General features: G+C 40.2%; 3 protein-coding genes and 1 pseudogene across 5 annotated transcripts; 2 read left to right on the plus strand and 2 right to left on the minus strand.

Annotated features, from left to right (window-relative positions):
* Positions 1 to 40: 40 nt before the first annotated feature.
* LOC110051754 (endoglycoceramidase pseudogene) lies at positions 41 to 2,644 on the minus strand (annotated as a pseudogene).
* A 727-nt stretch (positions 2,645 to 3,371) lies between these two features.
* On the plus strand, positions 3,372 to 5,500 carry LOC110051755 (endoglycoceramidase-like). Its single transcript, XM_020757829.2, has one exon. The coding sequence runs from the start codon at positions 3,892 to 3,894 to the stop codon at positions 5,362 to 5,364; it is 1,473 nt and encodes a 490-aa protein (XP_020613488.2). The 5' UTR covers positions 3,372 to 3,891; the 3' UTR covers positions 5,365 to 5,500.
* A 2,163-nt stretch (positions 5,501 to 7,663) lies between these two features.
* LOC110051730 (uncharacterized) lies at positions 7,664 to 15,096 on the plus strand. 3 transcript variants are annotated; one of them, XM_089298613.1, is made up of 5 exons: positions 7,664 to 7,684; positions 10,019 to 10,079; positions 10,710 to 10,895; positions 11,962 to 12,193; positions 14,596 to 15,096. In XM_089298613.1, the coding sequence occupies exons 2-5, from the start codon at positions 10,034 to 10,036 to the stop codon at positions 15,017 to 15,019; spliced, it is 888 nt and encodes a 295-aa protein (XP_089154739.1). In that variant the 5' UTR covers positions 7,664 to 7,684; positions 10,019 to 10,033; the 3' UTR covers positions 15,020 to 15,096. The 3 variants fall into 3 exon arrangements, with proteins under 3 accessions (XP_089154739.1, XP_020613452.1, XP_089154738.1); XM_020757793.2 differs by lacking the exon at positions 7,664 to 7,684 and adding an exon at positions 8,622 to 8,698; XM_089298612.1 differs by lacking the exon at positions 7,664 to 7,684 and adding an exon at positions 8,655 to 8,698 and having other exon boundaries at positions 10,022 to 10,079.
* A 973-nt stretch (positions 15,097 to 16,069) lies between these two features.
* On the minus strand, positions 16,070 to 17,356 carry LOC149106369 (Golgi-associated plant pathogenesis-related protein 1-like). The gene is made up of 2 exons (XM_089298506.1): positions 17,122 to 17,356; positions 16,070 to 16,469 (listed from the first exon to the last, which is right to left on the minus strand). The coding sequence occupies exons 1-2, from the start codon at positions 17,292 to 17,294 to the stop codon at positions 16,163 to 16,165; spliced, it is 480 nt and encodes a 159-aa protein (XP_089154632.1). The 5' UTR covers positions 17,295 to 17,356; the 3' UTR covers positions 16,070 to 16,162.
* Positions 17,357 to 21,317: the final 3,961 nt, after the last annotated feature.

Genomic DNA, 21,317 nt, shown 5'->3' on the forward strand with positions numbered 1-21,317 from the left:
GACACCTTCTATTAAGTGGACACCAGCTGAAGTCCCAAAATTTTCTTCCCACATTTACTGTAAAATAAACCTGCATTCAGCGGACACTTCTGTTAAGCCGACACGGACACCAATATTAAGCCATTTTTTGGCACAAAACCTGCAATAAGCGGACACTTCAAGGGCTTTTTACTTCTAAAGGTTCAGCTGAGACTCCTTTAACATTGTTCAACGATGTTGTTTTAAAGCTAAGTGATTATTCCAGATTGACGCATCGATTGACTGGACAGTGTACTATGCGAGTCTTTTATCTTACACTGTGTTACACCGTGTTACAAAAGAGTTAACAATAAACTATTATTGCCGAACATACTAGAACCTGTTTTGAACGGACACCCTGTATTAAGCGGACACTAGTGAGGGTCCCAAGGGTGTCCGCTTAATACAGGTTTCATTACTGTGCAAAAAAAGGCAATGTATCGTGCGGGAAAATCTCAATAATTAACACTTTCCTACCAAGCATTCCCCCTAGTCCCAACAAAATATGCGTCGGGACAACATACTGCCATACTGTCCTGCTGCTCTGCTATATAAGTGGTACAAACGAACCTTTGCCACGTAATAGATTTGTGCCGTCTAGACATCCCCTCCCGTTTCCATTCGGTTAGGAAAATCCCACGTTATCATTCAAAACGGGTTTCCAAGGGGTTGGAAGTCCTTGTTATCTGTCATCCGTGCACTACAAACCTAGACTGCACTGCCACATGAAATGAGCTCAAGAGACTGCAAAACGCTGCTGAGGTCCTATGAGGGGTTTTTAAAAAGAGTAATGGGATACAGGATATTTGAGAGAAAAATTAATGTGAATGGGAAATTCAGGTCAGATAGAATGGGATATCGATTAGGAGAATCTTTAAAGGGATACGGGATATTTGGGCCAAAAATTAACAGCATGTGGAATACAGACCCCAGCCGTCTCTTCCCTTTACCCCGACGGGGGTGCGGGAGAGACGGCTGAAATTCAGACTAAGGGTTGAGGAGATGTATTCGATATTTGATAATTGCTGGTAAAATTTTCACAATCCTTTCAGTTTACTTTTTGTTGATGGTAATCATCACACTTGACCCTGGTGGTGTGGATGTGAGATGATTAAAAGCAACCAGATTTTCCTCTGTGGAGGACCATTTGACAGAAGCTGGCGTGACTGTCACGCTATAACCCAGTGGGTAGTGCACCGCTTCGTTCAAATAGACAACAGATTCAGTTGAGTGGCACGTGTCGGACACTTCATAAACTAACATGAAGTCTTTGGATGACAAATCAAAGCTAAATTTTACAGTATTACCCGCAACGGCTTGAGGGTAAGTACGAGTCGTGTTTTGAACGTAAATTTGATTGAGTCCTGTTCCATTCCACAATGGACAACACCTGTCGCCTTTCAGGCTGGGGCGGGACGGATGATATGCCTTGTAATCCCATCCAATCCACGACTGCAGGTAAATGTCAGCAGCGATCATCGTTTCAAACATTGTTTCAATCTTTCCCACGGTAGTGTGAAATTCCGTTAGCATTCCAGCACATTTTAATCTCTCCAAATCCGCTTTCCGTGCCTCGAAGTTCTCGATTAGTTCTATCGATGGAGGGATGTAGTAATGACAACTGAGAACGCTTCTATTGCGGTACTCATCCCCGCCTGGCACACTGTTAAACCCGACTCCAAAGTCATCCCATGTTACACCTTCAAAGAAAATACAATGTTGATCATCATGTTGCCTGATAGCTTTGCTTAGGACTTCGTAGACAGGAGCCAAGTTCATCCTATCCGCGACTTTTGGAACGACAAGCAGTGGATTTGCGTAAATGTCGCCTGCCCATGGTTCATTGATAAGCTCGTAGCCAATAACATTGGAGAAATTCTTAAAACCCGAGGCAGTCTTGGCCCAAAATGCAGCCCAGCTATCTAACAACCCGTCAGTGTTGTTGTACAAGTTTTGAAAAGCCACGCTAGTCGCTTCGGTGAGGTAGTAATCTGACCAAACAAACTTAGCGCAATCTTCGTCCGATGGCATTCCTGTTTTGGGATCGAGAGCAAACGGCTCGTGTAATGGTTCAGGGAATCCTTTGGCATTTCCCGGGTTGACTGCCCAGGTTGGTAAACCCTCGACGCACAACATCCTGGAAAAGGCATCCCGGTGCATGTCCAGCAGGACATAAATACCGTATTTTGCAGAGAGTGTGACGATATGCTGCATAACTTGCAGGTAAGTCTCGTTGTATTTGCCTCTCGTGGGTTCCAACCCAGGCCACATAAATCCAAGACGCACAACATTGAGGCCAAGCGATTTCAAAAGTTTCATGTCTTGCTCAGAGAATGTTCCATCCGAAAAGCCTTCGAGTTCGGGATGCCACGGAAATTCTTTGACCACAACATTTGTACCGTGAAAGAAGACCTCCCGACCGAAGCTGTCTACCAACCTCTGTCTGTCCGGGTTCACAGTGATAGGTAGAAGATCAGCTGAGACTGAGGAGGCGACAACACCAAGTAAGAACAGTTGAGAAAGCATCGTCATAAAACTGCAACTTCTTCGCCTTTGACTTCTCCCTAGCCCTGAAAATGACAGGAAAGTGAATTGAGAAATCAGTCACGAGAATAAGGTTTCAATTTACAAGGGTTGTATTTGCGTTGTCACGTAATGTTTCTCCCACGTAATGACCCGGACAAACGACATGTCACACACGCAGTCTAAAATAACTCGCAACCGACTGGATGTCACAAAATTAGCTAAAATTGCAGCGAGTGTCCTTCACTGATTCTACTTCATTTTCCTTTTTTTGAATTTTGTTCTGAACGCTTTCAGGGATGGAAACGTAGCAAATCGTTAGAATTGCGTGTAATGCTGTACCTTACGTACACGTGGGGTGTACAGCACTGATTTGAGTTGAACTCTATAAGGTGTTGCAACACAGTAATGACTATACGTGGCATTCCTTGGGAGCAAATCTGAACGGCATGAAAAGCCAGCATTCATTAGGGATTCAAAGTTTCGACGGCACTGCTCGCGAGCATTCCGCCACAATCCGCACCCAAATTTCCCAGGGCTCTCCCTTGGGCGACCCTCGGATATACAGTACACATAAGACTAGAGGTTAGAGATTCTGAACAGCACAGGAAGGCAGTGAACAGCTTTGCAAAAGCGTTGCTTGACTAGCCAAGGACTGCAATATTACCACAGGACGAATGCCACAGGTAAAGGGAGCGAGAATTTGTTAAGATATATACGTAGCGTACATTTATTTCGTGTTTCTGCATGTTATTAGCCAGTTTTACCCCAGAAAATAACTTGCGAAATAAGTTACAGTAATGTTTTGAGCCCAATAGTAATGTTTTTAATGTAGAATTTAGTATGTTTGGTTCGTGATCACCATTTGTTTAATTTATTATTTTGTAGCCGCCACGTTAGTCTTGTGATTCTAGGGCCCGAGTGCCCACACAAGGAGTTTCAAGTTGTTTATCACACTGTTCGTCGACTGGCCTTGGACTGGATCCCGACTGGATCTCCCACTTTAGCTCCTACTGGATGTTGCAAGAATTCATAAGTTCGCTTCTGAAAGCCGGGAGAAAGTGTTTGGGTTTGTATTCTAAAAGGATGTTTAATCCTCCAAGGTCATTTTGCAGATGTGGTCCACACATAGCTACCGATAGGGCATTTTAAGGGTATTTGACCAAAGACCAGATTCTCGGTACCTCCCTGCGCATGCTGAGCAAGCCGACAGAGGACGCGGGGGCGTAGCGTAACGCAACTGAAGGGTGCAAAATGAAACCTCATATCATGTAATCTTCTGATTTCCCAATTCACTATTTTGTCATCGATAGAGTTAGTAAAAGGTAGAAACGTCGCAGTTCTATCCCAATGCTTTCGGAATTTCTAGTGCTAAGCATTTTCGCCTCCTCTGCAGCAGCAGATCTTCTCTCTATCTCTGTGAACCCGGACAGACAGAGGTTGGTAGACAGCTTCGGTCGGGAGGTCTTCTTTCACGGTACAAATGTTGTGGTCAAAGAATTTCCGTGGCATCCCGAACTCGAAGGCTTTTCGGATGGAACATTCTCTGAGCAAGACATGAAACTTTTGAAATCGCTTGGCCTCAATGTTGTGCGTCTTGGATTTATGTGGCCTGGGTTGGAACCCACGAGAGGCAAATACAACGAGACTTACCTGCAAGTTATGCAGCATATCGTCACACTCTCTGCAAAATACGGTATTTATGTCCTGCTGGACATGCACCGGGATGCCTTTTCCAGGATGTTGTGCGTCGAGGGTTTACCAACCTGGGCAGTCAACCCGGGAAATGCCAAAGGATTCCCTGAACCATTACACGAGCCGTTTGCTCTCGATCCCAAAACAGGAATGCCATCGGACGAAGATTGCGCTAAGTTTGTTTGGTCAGATTACTACCTCACCGAAGCGACTAGCGTGGCTTTTCAAAACTTGTACAACAACACTGACGGGTTGTTAGATAGCTGGGCTGCATTTTGGGCCAAGACTGCCTCGGGTTTTAAGAATTTCTCCAATGTTATTGGCTACGAGCTTATCAATGAACCATGGGCAGGCGACATTTACGCAAATCCACTGCTTGTCGTTCCAAAAGTCGCGGATAGGATGAACTTGGCTCCTGTCTACGAAGTCCTAAGCAAAGCTATCAGGCAACATGATGATCAACATTGTATTTTCTTTGAAGGTGTAACATGGGATGACTTTGGAGTCGGGTTTAACAGTGTGCCAGGCGGGGATGAGTACCGCAATAGAAGCGTTCTCAGTTATCATTACTACATCCCTCCATCGATAGAACTAATCGAGAACTTCGAGGCACGGAAAGCGGATTTGGAGAGATTAAAATGTGCTGGAATGCTAACGGAATTTCACACTACCGTGGGAAAGATTGAAACAATGTTTGAAACGATGATCGCTGCTGACATTTACCTGCAGTCGTGGATTGGATGGGATTACAAGGCGTATCATCCGTCCCGCCCCAGCCTGAAAGGCGACAGGTGTTGTCCATTGTGGAATGGAACAGGACTCAATCAAATTTACGTTCAAAACACGACTCGTACTTACCCTCAAGCCGTTGCGGGTAATACTGTAAAATTCAGCTTTGATTTGTCATTTAAAGAATTCGTGTTAGTTTATGAAGTGTCCGACACGTGCCACTCAACTGAATCTGTTGTCTATTTGAACGAAGCGGTGCATTACCCATTGGGTTATAGCGTGACAGTCACGCCAGCTTCTGTCAAATGGTCCTCCACAGAGGAAAATCTGGTTGTTTTTAATCATGAAGCGTCCACTCCATCAGGGTCAAGTGTGATGATAACCATTAAAAAGAAATAAAACTGATTAAAGACTTTTAGTTGAGAGGTATAATAAAACGCCAAGAACTCAACTTTATTATGATTTTCAAAATATAGTTGGTTAAGTCCATACTGTTGTTGCCCAAAATAAATGTAATGCTTATTATCACCATGAATAGATTGCTTTTTTTTTCTTTCAATAATTGACTGGCCTTCATCTTTCCATTTTCCTGATGTATAGCGGAACTTCTTGTTTCACTTTTTGTCTAGCTCGTCCGATGCCCGCGCTACTCGCGGCTTACGGTTTTAACACTCGCCTCTGGTACTGTTTGCGTTCTTTCTTCGCAGTCTAAAATGAGAGCTGAGCTCCCCGAGTGCCTTGGGCAACTCCTTTCAGGGGTTTCTTAGTCATTATGTAGAACAGGCCAGGGGTGGCTGATAGTGTGTGATCGCCCGTTCATAATCCTACGACCTAACTCTAGTATTTATTCCAGCCCTCTCCCTGACTCATTCTCTAATTAAGATACTTATTACCCACTTCAACCTTAAGTAACAGTAGCAGCCCTCGACTAACGCGAAATAATTATCAAACACCTTTGCAAATTAATGCGCAGGAGCCGTCAGAGCCCATTACAAATAGTGAAACTTGACTGAAGGCCTGCTAACTGCTTGCCACGGATTTGGATGCGGGGAGCAGAAGTCCCGCTTTAAATGAAATCAGGTTTAGTTCTCTTAATGTATTGATTAGAAAGAGAGAACGCTCTTCTGTGATCAGAGATTGGGTAAAAGACAGACTAATTACAGTGTTAAAACTCGTTGATCCTTAAAATTCTTTTAGAAATATTTGTCAACATATTACTAACACTGTGATTCTAGTAAATCTTTTAATTTAGATATTTTACCAGAAATTATGAAAATACGACGATATATCGTCAAGGTTGTTTCTCGTGTAAAATGTTTATTGGTCCTTGGTAGGCTCGGTGAGCAACGTGGAACACCGCCGGTAAATTCGAACAGCAATGGACCACCCAAATCGCATCGTATATCACCATGCATTTGGTCAGGCCGTATCAGTAGCGGGTCAAGACAACAAGGGACTAAAACTTGAACGCGTAACAACTATAGGGTTTCTGTGTTGGTGAGGTGGTCGTGGGGCGGGGTCGTACTTTGCAATGTACCTGTCGAGAAGATTCACTGAGGTCTTTTAAGTTCAGCGGAATACAAGCAATGGAAATAGGCACCAGTTCCACGCCAGATGCTGTTCTTTCTTAATCACAAGGAGACTGAAGATTGCTCGAACATCATTTCACAAACAAAGTTTCAAAAGTCCAATGCAAACAAGCAAACGCTATTATTCCATTACTTAATTTGTAGAATATGAAGTAGTTTGCCTTTCACGGGCTAGTAAGACGTATGTTAAGCTTTTATTGATTTCACACGTCTGACCCATTCTATAATTAAGATACTTATTACCCACTCCAACCTTAAGTAACAGAAGCAACCCTCGACTGTCGCGAAATAATATCAAACCTAACACTCGTGCAAATGTGCATGAGCCGTTAAGCCCACTTCAAATAGAGAAACTCGACTGAAGGCCTGCTAATTGCTTGCCAAGGATTTGAACGCGGAGAGAGCCATAAGAACAAATGTCTTGATTTAAATGAAATCGGGCGGGTTATTTCTCTTAGGTGATGTATTGATTAGAAAGAGTGGACGCTCTCTTGAGATCAGAGATTGGGTAATAGGCAAACTAAATACAGTGTTAAAAGACTTTAATCCTTAAAATTCTTTTAGAAGTATCTGTCAACATATTACTAACACTGTGATTCTAGTAAATCTTTTAATTTAGATATTTTACCAGAAATTATGAAAATACAACGAAATATCGTCGAGGTTGTTTCTCGTGTAAACCGTTTATTGGTCCTTGGTAGGCTCGGCGAGCAACGTGGAACACCGCCGGTAAATTCGAACAGCAATGGACCACCCAAATCGCATCGTATATCACCATGCATATGGTCAGGCCGTATCAGTAGCGGGTCAAGACAACAAGGGACTAAAACTTGAACGCGTAACAACTATAGGGTTTCTGTGTTGGTGAGGTGGTCGTGGGGCGGGGTCGTACTTTGCAATGTACCTGTCGAGAAGATTCACTGAGGTCTTTTAAGTTCAGCGGAATACAAGCAATGGAAATAGGCACCAGTTCCACGCCAGATGCTGTTCTTTCTTAATCACAAGGAGACTGAAGATTGCTCGAACATCATTTCACAAACAAGGTTTCAAAAGTCCAATGCAAACAAGCAAACGTTATTATTCCATTACTTAATTTGTAGAACAAGATAGAGTTTGCCTTTCACGGGCCGGTAAGGAATACGTTAAGCTTTGATTGATTTCACACGACTAAAAAATTGTTCTCTATTCTTTAATTCACACCCATGACTATAATCAACCCCAATAGAATAAAGAATAAAATTAGTTTAGATGATGGCTTAGGTTGCGAAAATTTATTTTATCCCTCAGTTAGTACGCGCGCTGTGATTGGTCAATTTAGCGGGCCGTATTCTACTGTACGGCCCGCTAACATTTAAAGCTGTTTTTGTTGCCAAAATGTTTCGTGATTTATCACGTAACAAAGATTTCATAACTGTAGCGGAACACCGGGCGGGCGCTCTATCCACTGAGCTACGAGAACTCATGGAGAGCAAGGTCATTTAACTGAGTTCATATATGACAGGTGTCCTGCATACTGCTAGGATCAACGCTATCGAAGTCATCGTGAGTAGTGATAAGTTAATAAAGATGGTGAATTTTAAGCTCGGTAATGAAATGTGAAGGTGAATTAATCAACATGACACGAGCGTAGGACAAAGAAAAATTCTGAGTCCCCGACAGGAATCGAACCCACGACCTCCCGAAAACCGGGCGGGCGCTCTATCCACTACACCAAGACCTCCCGGTGTGCCGGAGGTCGTGGGTTCGATTCCTGTCAGGGACTCGGAATTTTTCTTTGTCCCACGCTCGTGTCATGTTGATAAATTCACCTTCACATGTCATTACCGAGCTTAAAATTCACCATCTTTAACTCATCACGACTGATCTTCCCTATGAGCGTCAAAAATGTGTTCATGATATAGTGAGGTGTTCGTATTAAACCTGACGAGAAGGTTGTAAGAGGGGCTGGAAATGCTTGGATAATTAATCTCTTTGGAATGAAAGAGCCTATGCTCTGCTTACACAGAATTAGCCACATGCTAGCGATTTCTTAAGTCAGAATTCTATTAATTAGTTAAAGGTAAACTCTATGGATAAAAGAAAACGTATCTTGAGTGTTTTCGAGCACCTCAGACCACGAGTTATTGAGAGCCGACCATTATAAGGTTAGTCGCAGAAAATAATTTTAACTTGTAAAGATTTGAGTCACATTTTCGAAATCTTGCTCTAAGGTTGGCTATCAGTTTATGCTAGAAACTATCTGTATCAGTAATATAGAGGAGCAGGGTTCACATAACATTTTAAACATTAGCTAACTTGTTATCTTATCGAAAAAAACACGCTCTATTGTATTCGAGGTAGGGATGCTGCAACATTAATATTATAAACACAATGCAAGTGTAAAACTCTTTGGGTATCCAAAGTTTTGGATCTTTCAGCCTTGCTCGCTGTTGATGACGTCGTTTTATCTTTGCTGGCCTGGTGGTGACTAATCCTTTAGCTATAAAACAGAATACATATAGCTACGTTTGTCGAGTAGAAAAATACCGCCTTACTTTTTCAAAAATACAGTTTAATTGAAAAGAATACAAGGACTAACGTAAATCGTGTAGGCTTGATAACTGCTACAAATACTAAATTGTTTAATTTCTCATTCTTCATCATGATGTTGACAAACTGGTCTGGTAGAAGGTGTGCTTTGAATAAAGTTTTTCCTTTCGACGAAAGGACGTGATGTAAGGTGCTATATCGATGGAGTGCAGCATGTAATCTGTTAAAACTGAGTTGAATATTTTAGTGACCCCTTTATTATTTACGAACGAATTTCTCATTTTCCGTTCCTGTGAGGCTGCCTATAGAATAATATTATATTCCGGTGTAGGCATTTCCTCTCGTAACTCGATAGTATTGCAACTTTTGTCGTCTTTCTTCTCCATCTTTTGTTTACTAAAGTCAGAACATATGAAATTGTTGTGAACAGGCAGATTTTGCAACCAAACAGTCCCCCAAATGAACAGTTCTTTCACTTTTTTTTTTAGACAATGCACCTGACTCACTTAGGCGAGTTATCTCTGTTAAGCGTTGTTAAAGTTCTCCGCAACAAGGAACAAAAGAACTTACAGTTTCCAAACAATCTGATTTTAATCAAAGTAAAGTCGAACCTTCGTAAACGGGCCGTTTGACACTTAATCACGGTCCCAACTAAATGCAAACACTAAATTTTAATGAGTCCAAGAGTGGTTCCACTGAAAAATTACCTTCGTGGTGTGCAATGGTACGTAAACATGCAATGTCTTTTGTAGGGTTTGTTTTAGCACAACGTTCCTAGTAACCTTACTGATTATTGTATACGTGCACTGCGCACTGTGCCATGTTGACACGGAACGTGTTTTGAAGTTGTGAACACCTGTATTTTTTCCCTAATTTTAATCCTATAAAATAGTTAATTTTAAGAACTAATTGTTGTACTACATTTCTTTCTTCAGAAGTACGTCTAAAAAATGTGGCTTTATTATCTGTTGCTCACCGTCGGAGCAGCTAAAACAGGTAAGACACCCCCAGTGAGAACGATTCTAAAGTAAATTGTTGACAGTTTTTTTCCGCTCGACTTTCACTGTGTCGCCTTGCGTCCCGAGTAAAGAAAATGTAGAAGCAGGCAACAGTAACCACATGAATAAGAGAAAAGGGATCGGCACAAAATCCTCGAATTTACCAACGAAACGGAGAACGAATGAGCTTACCATTGACAACCAATCTTCCCCATCTCCACATGCTAATATCAGAAATGTCCCAGAATGAGTCAAGTTCAATAGGCTAAAAACTGCATTTGATATTGAAAAGTTTATATTGGGGCTACTTCCAAGTTTGCTGTAGCCCAGTTGGAAACTGCTTTATACAGTGGTGGCCTGTTGTAAAAGTCTAATGCGACTTAACTTGTTTTTACAATCCTCTTCTATATTTACCGAAAGATGATCATAATAGTAATAACGGTTTCATTAGCAAATTCAAATTTAAAAAAAAGTTAGCGCCCCTATGCTAATATAAAAGGATAACAGCTAAAAATACAACTCGTTTACAATAAAACACTAAAGTATATAAGCCTTTCTTGAGATTTTCCTTTTCCTGATTGTCACTTGCTAGTTTTTCAAGTTACATATATGACTGATTGTTTTATAGTCTCTGGCCAGGATTCCAAAGTTAGTATTGCCGGCACCGGAACCATTAGTAGAAACGGCAAGACCTCGCTAAACATACAAGTTGAGATAGATGGACTAGGGCCAGGAAGCCCCGGTGCTGGAGTGGGAGGTCTGGGTGTCGGAGGGGGTGCCGCTGGTGCTGGAGTGGGAGAAAAGGCAATCGGAAGTAAGTAAAAGTCAAACATTCATCACATTTCTGTAATTAATTTGGTATTTCTATAACTTAGAACTCATCTTAATTTGCGATTCTTTTTGCTGCTATCGCGATACCTTTTGAGTTGGATGGGTTGAACCATTTTTCTAATTTTTTTTTTCTGTGACAACAAAAAGATGGCGAATCAAAGATGATCAAATTTATGAAAAATTGAAAATATGAGAAAAACCGATTACTTTCATATACATTTGATAAAACTTGTGCAGGGGTTGACGCCACCTTCTACTCCTTGGATTGTTTTTCTTTTTTTCTTCTTTCAAAGCTAATTTGTATACTATGGGCCAAACGCAAAGGTTAAAACAAGAATTACTTTAAATAGGCTAAAATGCGGTCTTTTGGCAAGCGACCTTTAACTTGCATGCAAGGCCTGGTTTTCAATACGACTTCTCAAACTCAGTAATAATTCATCAAGTTAAAAAAAAGAAAATCAAAACCGTGAATGAGGTTTGGACACCCGGTCTTAATTAGCATGGATTGTGACGATTTTACTTCTCCGTTTACTCCTTTGTTTTCACTGCGATTGGGAAGATATATCAAACATTCGAGACAGTGTTTCCTCGGCTATCCAAAAACCTCGAATTTCGTCAAAAATACGCCGCTGCGCACCGTATTTTCAACTGTCTTCTCGGTGTTTAGTTTTCCCGATGAAATACTGTCTCTCGTGTTTGACATATTACATAAGAACAAGCACGGGCAAAACGATAGTGAGGACGCCCACAACACAAGCATTATAAGTACGTAAGCCTGTGCAGAATGTATAATTGTCTTCTTTCGGATCCATACCTCAAGCACAAGCAAGGGAAGAAGAAATTGTTTTGATTGTTTTATTATTTATGTGTTTGTGCTTATACTTGTGTTCTGGACGACCTTACTACCGTTGTGCTTATGCTTATACTTGTGTTTATGTCGTAATGAAAACCTGGTTCAACCTTAACTTTTCGAGGCTCCACGTATGTTTAATCAGTTTAATCGTGCCCATTTTGAAACTGTCCAGTGAACTTCCTGCCTTCGTTTTCAGTGTTTTCTGACGAAGAACAAGCAGGTTTAGAGAAGCACAATGCATTCCGGATGATACACGACGCTCCGGACATGACTTTAAACAAACAAATGTGCGAGGAGGCGAAAGCATATGCCGAGCAACTCGCACAAATGGGTACACTTACGCACTCTTCCAGTGGCGATGGCGAAAACCTTTCCATGGGATGCTCCACCAACAAGGCGCAAACTATGGAAGAAGCCGTGACAAACTGGTGAGATTTACTGACAGACTTTGATTTGAATTTTGGTAAAACTGGGCGCTTTGATAGGATTCATGTGACATGCTGTTTATAAAAATGTTCTACGCCTTGTAAGGAATAGTAGAAATCGAAATAAGTCGCCAGACCTGGCCTTTCTCACCATTTTAAACGTTTGACGTTTCGAGACATAATTAGTTATCTTAACCGTTGCTTACTACTCGGGTTCACGTGACGAGTTTTTCTATACTTTCACGCATATATCAAACAAGAAAGACCGTGTTTGACCACATTTCCAAACACCGAGAACAGAGTTGAAAATACGACGCATAGAGGAGTATTTTTGACAGATATTGAGATGTTTGGAAATATGGTCAAACACTGTCTTGAGCGTATGATAAATCTTCTCAGTCGATTCTAAAACTAAGCAGGAAACGAGAAATAAAATCGTAAAAATCTATGATAATTAAGATCACATATCCAAACACCATCTCGGTCATGAATTCCTTTGTTTAAACTTGATGAATTATAAATGGATGAGAATTTTGTTTGCATCAGGCACTGTGTAAACAGGCATTTATATTTATTACATAATCTATTTCTAACGTTTTTATACGTTATAATTTCATATATCACTTTATCACTATATCTTTATCACTTATCTTTATCACTTATCTTTATCACTTATCTGATTGAACGAGGAACAAAAACACCACTTTTCTCGCAAATCTCCAAATTTTCTTAATTCAATCTTACCACCATCAAAGTTCACTCTCTCTTTGAAGTGCAGGCTAAATATCTCGTTTAATTTAAATGATGATTGTACTGAGGCACGTTCAAATGTAACACTATAGCTAAAATCCACTCTAACTAGGGAAGTCTAGCATTTACCAAACCATTCAAAAATTCCGTTTGGACAGCAAACGGAAAAACTATTTTGCTAGCCCGACCAGAAAATTTCCGAAATTAACACAAAGTCTTGACAAGTGATCCAAAAAGTCTCAAACGGAACAATCGAATGAAAAAAATTACTTGTCATTCATCTTTGCGCAATTTCCACTCGAAAGTTTTTCTTTCTATTTGCCCTAACCGTCAACCAACCATAACTCCCAAACTGAATACTTCTCAGCTGAGAATCATGGCATCATATCGCTGCGCTAGTGCCTCCTGAGAAGTTAAATTAAAGGACCTCAGTCACGGTATTTTGAGTTATTTTGGCCACATCCAAAATTACCTTTAAATGGTAGGAAACCTGGTAAATAACAGTTTAATAAGATAGCAAAACACCAAAGACATAATGATTAACCATAAAGGAACAAGGATGGCTAAGGATGGAGAAGATTAACACGGATTACAAACGACGAATTTGAAAAATTGAGGCTAAACTTTTCAATATGCGCAAACCGTGACTGAGCTCCTTTAAGGCATCTTTCCAACCTTGGCCAGCACAGTCTTGCGCAATAAAACAAAGCAAGGATAAGATGAGGTATAAGATCCCCGGCAGCCATCATTGCAAACAAACCAAATACATTAAGGCTAATTTCAAAATACACGCTGCATCACCAGATCGAAACTATTAATTTTGTTGCTATTTTGGACTTCTCGTTCTGATTTTCTCCACCCGTCCACAATGACAAGTTGAAGTGATATACAATCATTTCTTAGTCCACATTATTACATAAAAACAAATGAAATACAAGGTGAGTTTTCGCGCGAAAACATGATATCTTTACACGTGAAAATAACACGTTATCTAATCATCATACGTGAAAAGATCACTGTTTCTATGGTTACATAATAAATGACGCCTTTCTCAGCGAACGTAAATTGGCTTGGGATTTCACTAGCGTTTACATAATAAATGAAGCATTACATGGCCACTTGGAGATACAAAATTTTATTTCTCTTCTCGTGCAGTGAAATATTCTTCAACACGAGAAGAGAAATTTTTTATCTCCGATGGGGCATGTAATGTCCTCTAGTTACACTATTTTACTATATTCAATAGAACGTGCAAACGTTATCTTCGTCATTAGCACGCGCCTTTTTGCGATCGATTATTATCGGATGATGTAGGATATAGCGCGTATTCACTCATGTGTCCAGCAGCCATGCAAATTTATTTCAACAAAAGAAAGTGTTCACATAAGAAAAGAGTTGAACTCGCACAGGATTTGTTTGGTACAGCAACATGGCCGCCGTTTTGATTGGTTTGGAACACCAATATGGCTGCCATGACGTCATGTGCATACGCTCCATGTGCCAAAGACTAACAGCCGAAATACTAGAAAATGGCATAACACTGGAATAATAAATCCCTTATTTGACGGTTTAATATTAACCCCAAAATATATGCACGTACACCCACCCTATTTTCCCAGTGGAACATTAACTTCAACGCAGGCCATTTCTCGCAGGTACAACGAGGTGTGTCAACCTGGATACAATTTCGACTCCGGCGGGTTTAGTGGTGGAACGGGCCATTTCACGCAAGTCGTGTGGAAAGAAAGTACGGAACTTGGCATTGGACGAGCCGAAACTCAACAAAGTGGCATGAAGTGTGCATATATCGTCGGAAGATATAGACCAGCAGGGAACATGATGGGAGATTTTGCAAACAATGTGGTGAAGGGAAGATTTGACGCTAGCAGTTACTGTTCCTCAGTTTCAAATCCAGGTTGGAAAAAGAAGTTCTTGGACAAGCAGGGGCGAGCAACGGCCACTATCTTAACGAAGGATTCAGAGCACGCTCAGAGAGTGAGCACTGGGTCTGCTGAGTTTCGGAAACAGCGTCTCGAGGTCTTGAAAAAGAAGAAAACTACTGTGGCCAAAAAAACATGATTAATGGTTTGCCTATGGAACTTGAAACGTGTATGATTAATTTAAGATAAAATGAATAAAGGTCAAACTGAGATTTATTTTTGCGGAGTTCCCTTATTTTTGAAAATCTTAGCCTGAGCGTGTCGCTCTAAGAACCTTGCCTTAACTTCTCAACTTTTTTGGACTTAGTAAAAAAATCCTGTTTTAGCTCAATTATGTGTATCGCGTGACTCCTTTTTTTAAGGTAGAAGCAGTTAAAGCCAAAAATTAAGGGTGTAAAAAAATATAAAAGGGCCGCCTGTTTTACTGCAATAGAGGGATTTATCGTCCTACACTAACAATCTTGTACAAATAATACAAAATCCAAAACGGTAATTTAATACTGGAAGTGGGCCACGAATTTTAAATGGTTTTTATTTTACAGTCGAACCTCCTGTAAGCGACCACCCAAAATGTCGAGCCTTGGTGGTCGCTTGCGGGAGTTGGTCGCTTACGAGAGCAAAGACCATACTGGGTCCAAATTTTGCCTCATTAGCATATGGAAACTGCAGAGACTTGCCCCATGCGGTAAATGTTTCATTCATGTGCAATTTAAAGTCAGTTTCGGGAAAAAAATCTGGTATTTCCCACTGAGAAATGTACCTCTCTTATTTGTACAACCCAGCAATGCGTTAATGTTACAACACCTTATAATCCAATTTTCGCTCTATTATCTGTCAACTGTGTCAAGTGGTCGCTTACGAGAAGTTAAAACAACAGAAAATTTCAAACTTTTAGCTCTAAAAGTGGTCGCCGTTGCTTACGAGAGGTGGTCGCTTACAAGAGGTTCCAAATATAGTGATTTGACTTGGAATTTGGAAAACTGGTCGCTGAGGAGAGGTGGTCGCTTACGAGAGGTGGTCGCAACCGGAGGTTAGACTGTATTAGATTGGCAGAACGGGGGGGAGGGAAGGGTGCTAGAATTTTTGGATATTTACTTTCAGTCAAGCCTTAAAAACACAGTGGTTAATAGATCAAATTTAGCGTGTCAAAGTAAAGGTCTGATTATATACATATGGCACGCTCCGTTGCCTTCGCAATTTAATTTTACAAACTATTTTTTTTTTCATCGTTTTATTCAATATCGTTAGGACCTAGCGTTAACAATGCTGTACTCTTGAGTTGTTATCTTGCTTTCTTTTGCACAATGAGACGTTCCGCATTCATCTTCTTTACTGCAGTGGGACAGTAAACATCTCGGTTAAACGATCCTTTCAATACATTCACTCTGTACGAGCCTCCAAAATTGCCAGCGGGTTTGTATCGACCAACAATGTATGCGCACTTCATTCCGTCTTGTTCTATTTCTGCTCTGCCAATACCGAGTACGACGCTCTCTTTCCAAACAACTTGTGAGAAGTGTCCAGCCCCGTTTGGTCCATCCTCAATCTCTCCCAGTCCTTCATACCCGGGATCGCAAACCTCGTTATACCTGAAAGACATACATGAACTTTATTTATATCGCACAGATGCACTTAACTTGGTATAAATGCCAAGTGGCTATTAGTTTTATTCGGAGCATGTCGAAACGAAGGAAATCACAGTGAAACCACTAAAGATAATTAAACATCTTTCAGAAACACAACTTACATTAAAGCAATAAGATTTCGCTTCACCATGCAATATCAACAATTTCGATGGCATCAAAGATGGCTGAGGCTTACCGGTCCTTTAAGCTTAAAAACAGTCGAAAATATTGAACGCAACACCAATGAGGCGGACACGGTTTTTTTTTGCCACTTGGTTACTTTTGGTAAATATTTTGATAATTTGTGTGTTTTTAGTGTACTTTGGCTTGCAGTCTGTTGCCCGAAGGAGATAAACATGTTAAGGCAGAGACCAGATAAGATCGATAAGGTAAAACGCGGGATGATAACCTGCCTTGCTCAGAACACTGCAAAATTTATGAGCGATAGAAAGAGTTATTTTCAAGCTCTGAGAATATAGCGTAATTGTTAGTTTTGAGGTAGATGTAATCGGGAAATTGGACCTCTTTATCGACTGTACCACCAGTTTTTTGTGTGGACTTTCGACAGCTTCACATAGACAGGGAATGTTTCTCAGTTTACAATGGTTATAATTACCAGCTTGTCACAGCCTCTTTCACTGTTTGAGGTTTGTCGGTAGAGCAGCCCATCGACAGGTTCTCACCTCGATTTGGTATCTGATCTTGAGTTGAATGTACTAGGTCACCCAGTTCTGCGATATATTTGGCCCACTGGGCAGCGGAATTACACATCTCACGATCCAGCGTCATTGGCGGCGCATCGTGTATGGCACGGAGACGATTATGCTCCCTCAGGCCATTTATCTCTTGCTGAGAAAATACTGCATATAGGATAAAGGTTTATTAATAGGTCAATCAAACAACTCATTTGTCAGCTAGTCAGTGTCAAAGTCGCTAAGTCACACAAAGTCGATCAGTCCATTTCAGTCAGTCCATGTTGGTCGGTCGGTCAGTCTGTTAGTCAATCAGTCAGTCAGTCAGTCAGTTAATTAGTCAATCAGTCAATACATACGTACATGTATTTCATATTTTATTAATTATTAGATAAGTAATCGTAATTAGGTGTCCACAATTACTATACATTGTATGCTAGCGACTTCGACACTTTGATAAAGTTCTTATCTTATCAGTCAATCAGTCAATCAGTCAATCAGTCAATTAGTCAATCAGTCAATCAGTCAATTAGCCAATCAGTCAATCAGTCAATCAGTCAATCAGTCAGTCAGTCCGTCCGTCTGTTTGTCCGTCCGTCCGTCAGTTCAGTCTGTTGGTCAGTCCAAAGCCACACAGTCTGCCAGTAAGTCAGTCAGTCGTTCCACGTCAGTCTGCTGTCAGTCAGTCAGTCAGTCAAAGTCAGTTCGTCAGTCAATCCACGGAACATGTTACTAATGGAGAGGCTTTTAACAATTAAAATTGTAATGGGTTATCTACTCTTACTTCCTGTTGGGAGCACATTAGTAGCATTTTCTGCCGCTCCTGGGCTACCTCCATTTGTTCGTGACTCTGTTAACAACAAATGAAATCCCAGCTAGACAACGTCATGTGAACTTGTATAATTAATTTGAATAAACGAGTAACCGGCTTATAAAACTGTTCAATAGTCTCAGGGAAACAGTTAGTGTGCTTTTTCGAGGGACTCGTCGTTAAGAGCATAAAACAAATCGATCATTAGGTCCACAAAAGCTGGCATACGATGTATTTATTTACATGAATTTACGAGATTATCGTCTACCAAGATGCAACGATACAAGTATTAGACAAGCCCGATGAAAAATGGCAATATGTACTGAACTGTGATAGCCATATTTAGAATCGATTACAAAACAAATTGCGATGGTAATGTATTTGCGAGCTTAAAGACACTTTATTATGGAAAAACATGTAACCTATTGAAATACCTTAAATGGTAAAAAAAAAAAACAATTAGCTAGATCCTAGACCTTTTACTGTATATATACTTTACATGGGCTGTAATAGGCCATTTCCAAGTTACCTTGTGCTTTGGCTTCAAAACTAGTCCTGGTACAAAACTTAGCCCTCATTTGAAAATGAGCTCGGCCTGCATGAGAAGGAACCTGTAGGTGTAACACATTTTTATATGTGCAAGGCAACTGGGAAATGACCAGATGTTAGCCCTCATCCGAATCTCAGAATATTTTTTATTGCATTGTTACCTGATAAAGCTCCAGTGACAGCCGCAAGGAACACGGAATAAAATAACATCACAACTTTGTCACTAGGAAATTAAATAACGAAAAAGAGAGAGAGAGAGAGAGAGAGAGAGAGAGAGAGAGAGAGAGAGAGAGAGAGAGAGAGAAACATTTAGATACAACAGCAAATTACCAGGTAATTTCCCTGTGAAAACGGAACTTGACTGACCACCATCCACCAACATCTAGGCACTACAGCGACTTTCGGGGTAATGAGAGCCAGTTGTCTCGAGAGAAACTTCACTTTTGCTAAACTTAGATCTAAATTTTGTTGCTACACACAGTAATGAGCCGACAACTTCAAAGACGTCAGATCATATCTTATATAGAAACTACGAAAATGGGTAACCTTTGTGAATTAAGTAGTGTCTGTATTTTAGTTCAACAAGTTTCCTGTCAGGTAGTCAAGGACAAAATTTATTTATTCGTTTTATTACAGGAGATAAGAGGTTTCTACTGAACGCTTGTCAGTTCCTTTAAAATCATCGACATCATCATTATGATACCAGTTTTTTAGCCTCTGAAAAGCAATGCAAGGAAATTTAAAGAAGATAAATTGAAGCGGAGAATGCTTTCCTTATTTCGTTAAAGATAGCATACAGTGAAAAGTTTTGAATATATTAAGGGGAAACTAAAGTTTATCGGAAAAAAAAAAGAGTGACTGAAATGAAACGTGTTGCACAACACCCTTCCAAGAACGACTTGCAATTATAGATATTATTCAATATAGCAAGAACAACTGATGACATTGAGCCTGACAGGATTTAACTGATTCCTTAACAGGCCTCTCCAAATCATGATTAATTAATTGAGTTACAAGAAAGAGAGTTTATAACCATGACGGTTTTCCACTGTTTCCCCTTTGGCTAAAACTATAAGTTGTTTATAAGAAGAATAAATCATCCTAGAGGGTGTTCACGACTATATATTGGGAAAATCTCAACTTTGTTCTCGTTGCTGTCGAAACAACCTTTTTCTGTCCGACCACATTACCTGTTATACGCTGCCATGTTTTGAAACCATTTAACCGACTTGTAACTCTAAGATCGTTTAGAATATATCTCTAAACGTTGAAATATTTTCTTAAACGAAATTACAGTTTGAAAAAGGAATTCAAAACGCTTACCTTCAAGTTTGCGTCGATTTACTGTTTGTAGATTTATTTCCCTTGGTTTAAACCCTCTTTAAAAAATGTTTGAAGGCACTCAAAACCCTCTCTTGCTTTAATTAGAGAATCAATAAAGTTTTCCGTTAAATAATAATAATAATAATAATAATAATAATAATAGTAATAGTAATAAAATTACCTACCTGTCCAACTCACGCTGTGAAGTCAAAATGGATAAACGAGGGGTCATTAGCTTTACCGATGTTGCGTTGTTGTGAAAGCGCTAAACAAAACACAGAACTTGGGTCCAAGGAGAAATTTGAAAACGCAACAATTACCAGTCATTTTGGATTTGTGTTTGAGGAAAAATAGGGCGTGGAAATCGCATGAATTATCAAGATGTCATCGTTTAATTTTCGAAAAGCTCCGTTTTCAAAATGTTTTCCGCCAATACTAAAACGCAAAGCCGGTGTTTTAAAATTCCTCCGGTTTGAAGAGCGTTCTTGGAAAGCTCCGTTTTTGTGACGGATTAGTGTGGATGGTAGGCCTAACCGGAGAAATAAAGTTGTGTTTTCAAATTTCTCCAGCGTAATGTGGACGGGAGCTTAATTTAATTTATAATATAGATAGGACCCTGCGCGCGCACTGATTGGTCAAAAACCCATGTTTTATCAGAGTATAAAGTGTTTTCTACATTTCTCATGTGTTCCTAAATGCCCGTCGAGTTTTATCACAGTGTAATACACGGCTTAGGCTTCTTTATTTGTTAAATAAGCGATACAAATATATAACAAGGCGAGCAAATACGGGAGAGATCGATGAGATATGTAGAGACCTGAGCCGAGTCTTAGCAGTACATTGTATACCGTAAATTTCGATTTCAGTTTTTTACCTTTCCAGTGAGGTTTTTTTGTTATATTTTATGTCCTCCAGTTTTGAACTCGGCTCAGTTGTCTCAAACCGCTCAAAACAATTATGTTAAATGTTGAATGTTAATAGTGGTCAATGCGCTTAGATAAAGAAAGCCATTTCTCAGGCACGCCAGTAAACTGAAAGTAAAAAAGAATATTTCAAATAAACCCAACTGTTTGAGGCAGTCCAGTTGGCTATTTACAAGCATAACCGAGGGTCTACCAAGAAACAACTCCAGCTTAGTGGTCAGAGCGGGACTTTTTAACCCGTGCGACTCGGACATGCTGTCTCCACAAACATTACCACACTGATTTTTTTCTGAGTTTCTCTTTGCGAAGAAACTCAGAAGAAGAAAGAAACGTTTTTCTTTTTTCTTTTAGCAATTGTTGTGTTTTGAAGGATCCCGATATAAAAATGGGATTGTGGAATTTGAATCCATGACGATAACGATTCCACATTTCAAGACCTAACCTTACTGCTGCTGTAGCTAGTCAAACAATATTGAGTGTTATTTACTGATGTAAAGAAACGTATTTACAATAA

The sequence above is a fragment of the Orbicella faveolata genome, unplaced genomic scaffold, assembly GCF_042242905.1.
Source record: "Orbicella faveolata isolate gen_17 unplaced genomic scaffold, um_ofav_v1 contig_3, whole genome shotgun sequence".
In the NCBI taxonomy this organism is placed as follows: Eukaryota; Metazoa; Cnidaria; class Anthozoa; order Scleractinia; family Merulinidae; genus Orbicella; species Orbicella faveolata.

Coding starts and splice junctions, on each gene's coding strand:
- LOC110051755 (XM_020757829.2), top strand. CDS start 3,892: ATGCTTTCGGAATTTCTAGTGCTAAGCATTTTCGCCTCCTCTGCAGCA.
- LOC110051730 (XM_089298613.1), top strand. CDS start 10,034: ATGTGGCTTTATTATCTGTTGCTCACCGTCGGAGCAGCTAAAACAG. Junction 10,080..10,709: donor CGTCGGAGCAGCTAAAACAG/GTAAGACACCCC, acceptor ATTGTTTTATAG/TCTCTGGCCAGGATTCCAAA. Junction 12,194..14,595: donor GAAGAAGCCGTGACAAACTG/GTGAGATTTACT, acceptor CATTTCTCGCAG/GTACAACGAGGTGTGTCAAC.
- LOC149106369 (XM_089298506.1), bottom strand. CDS start 17,294: ATGACGCTGGATCGTGAGATGTGTAATTCCGCTGCCCAGTGGGCCAAA. Junction 16,470..17,121: donor AAAGAGGCTGTGACAAGCTG/GTAATTATAACC, acceptor TATGTCTTTCAG/GTATAACGAGGTTTGCGATC.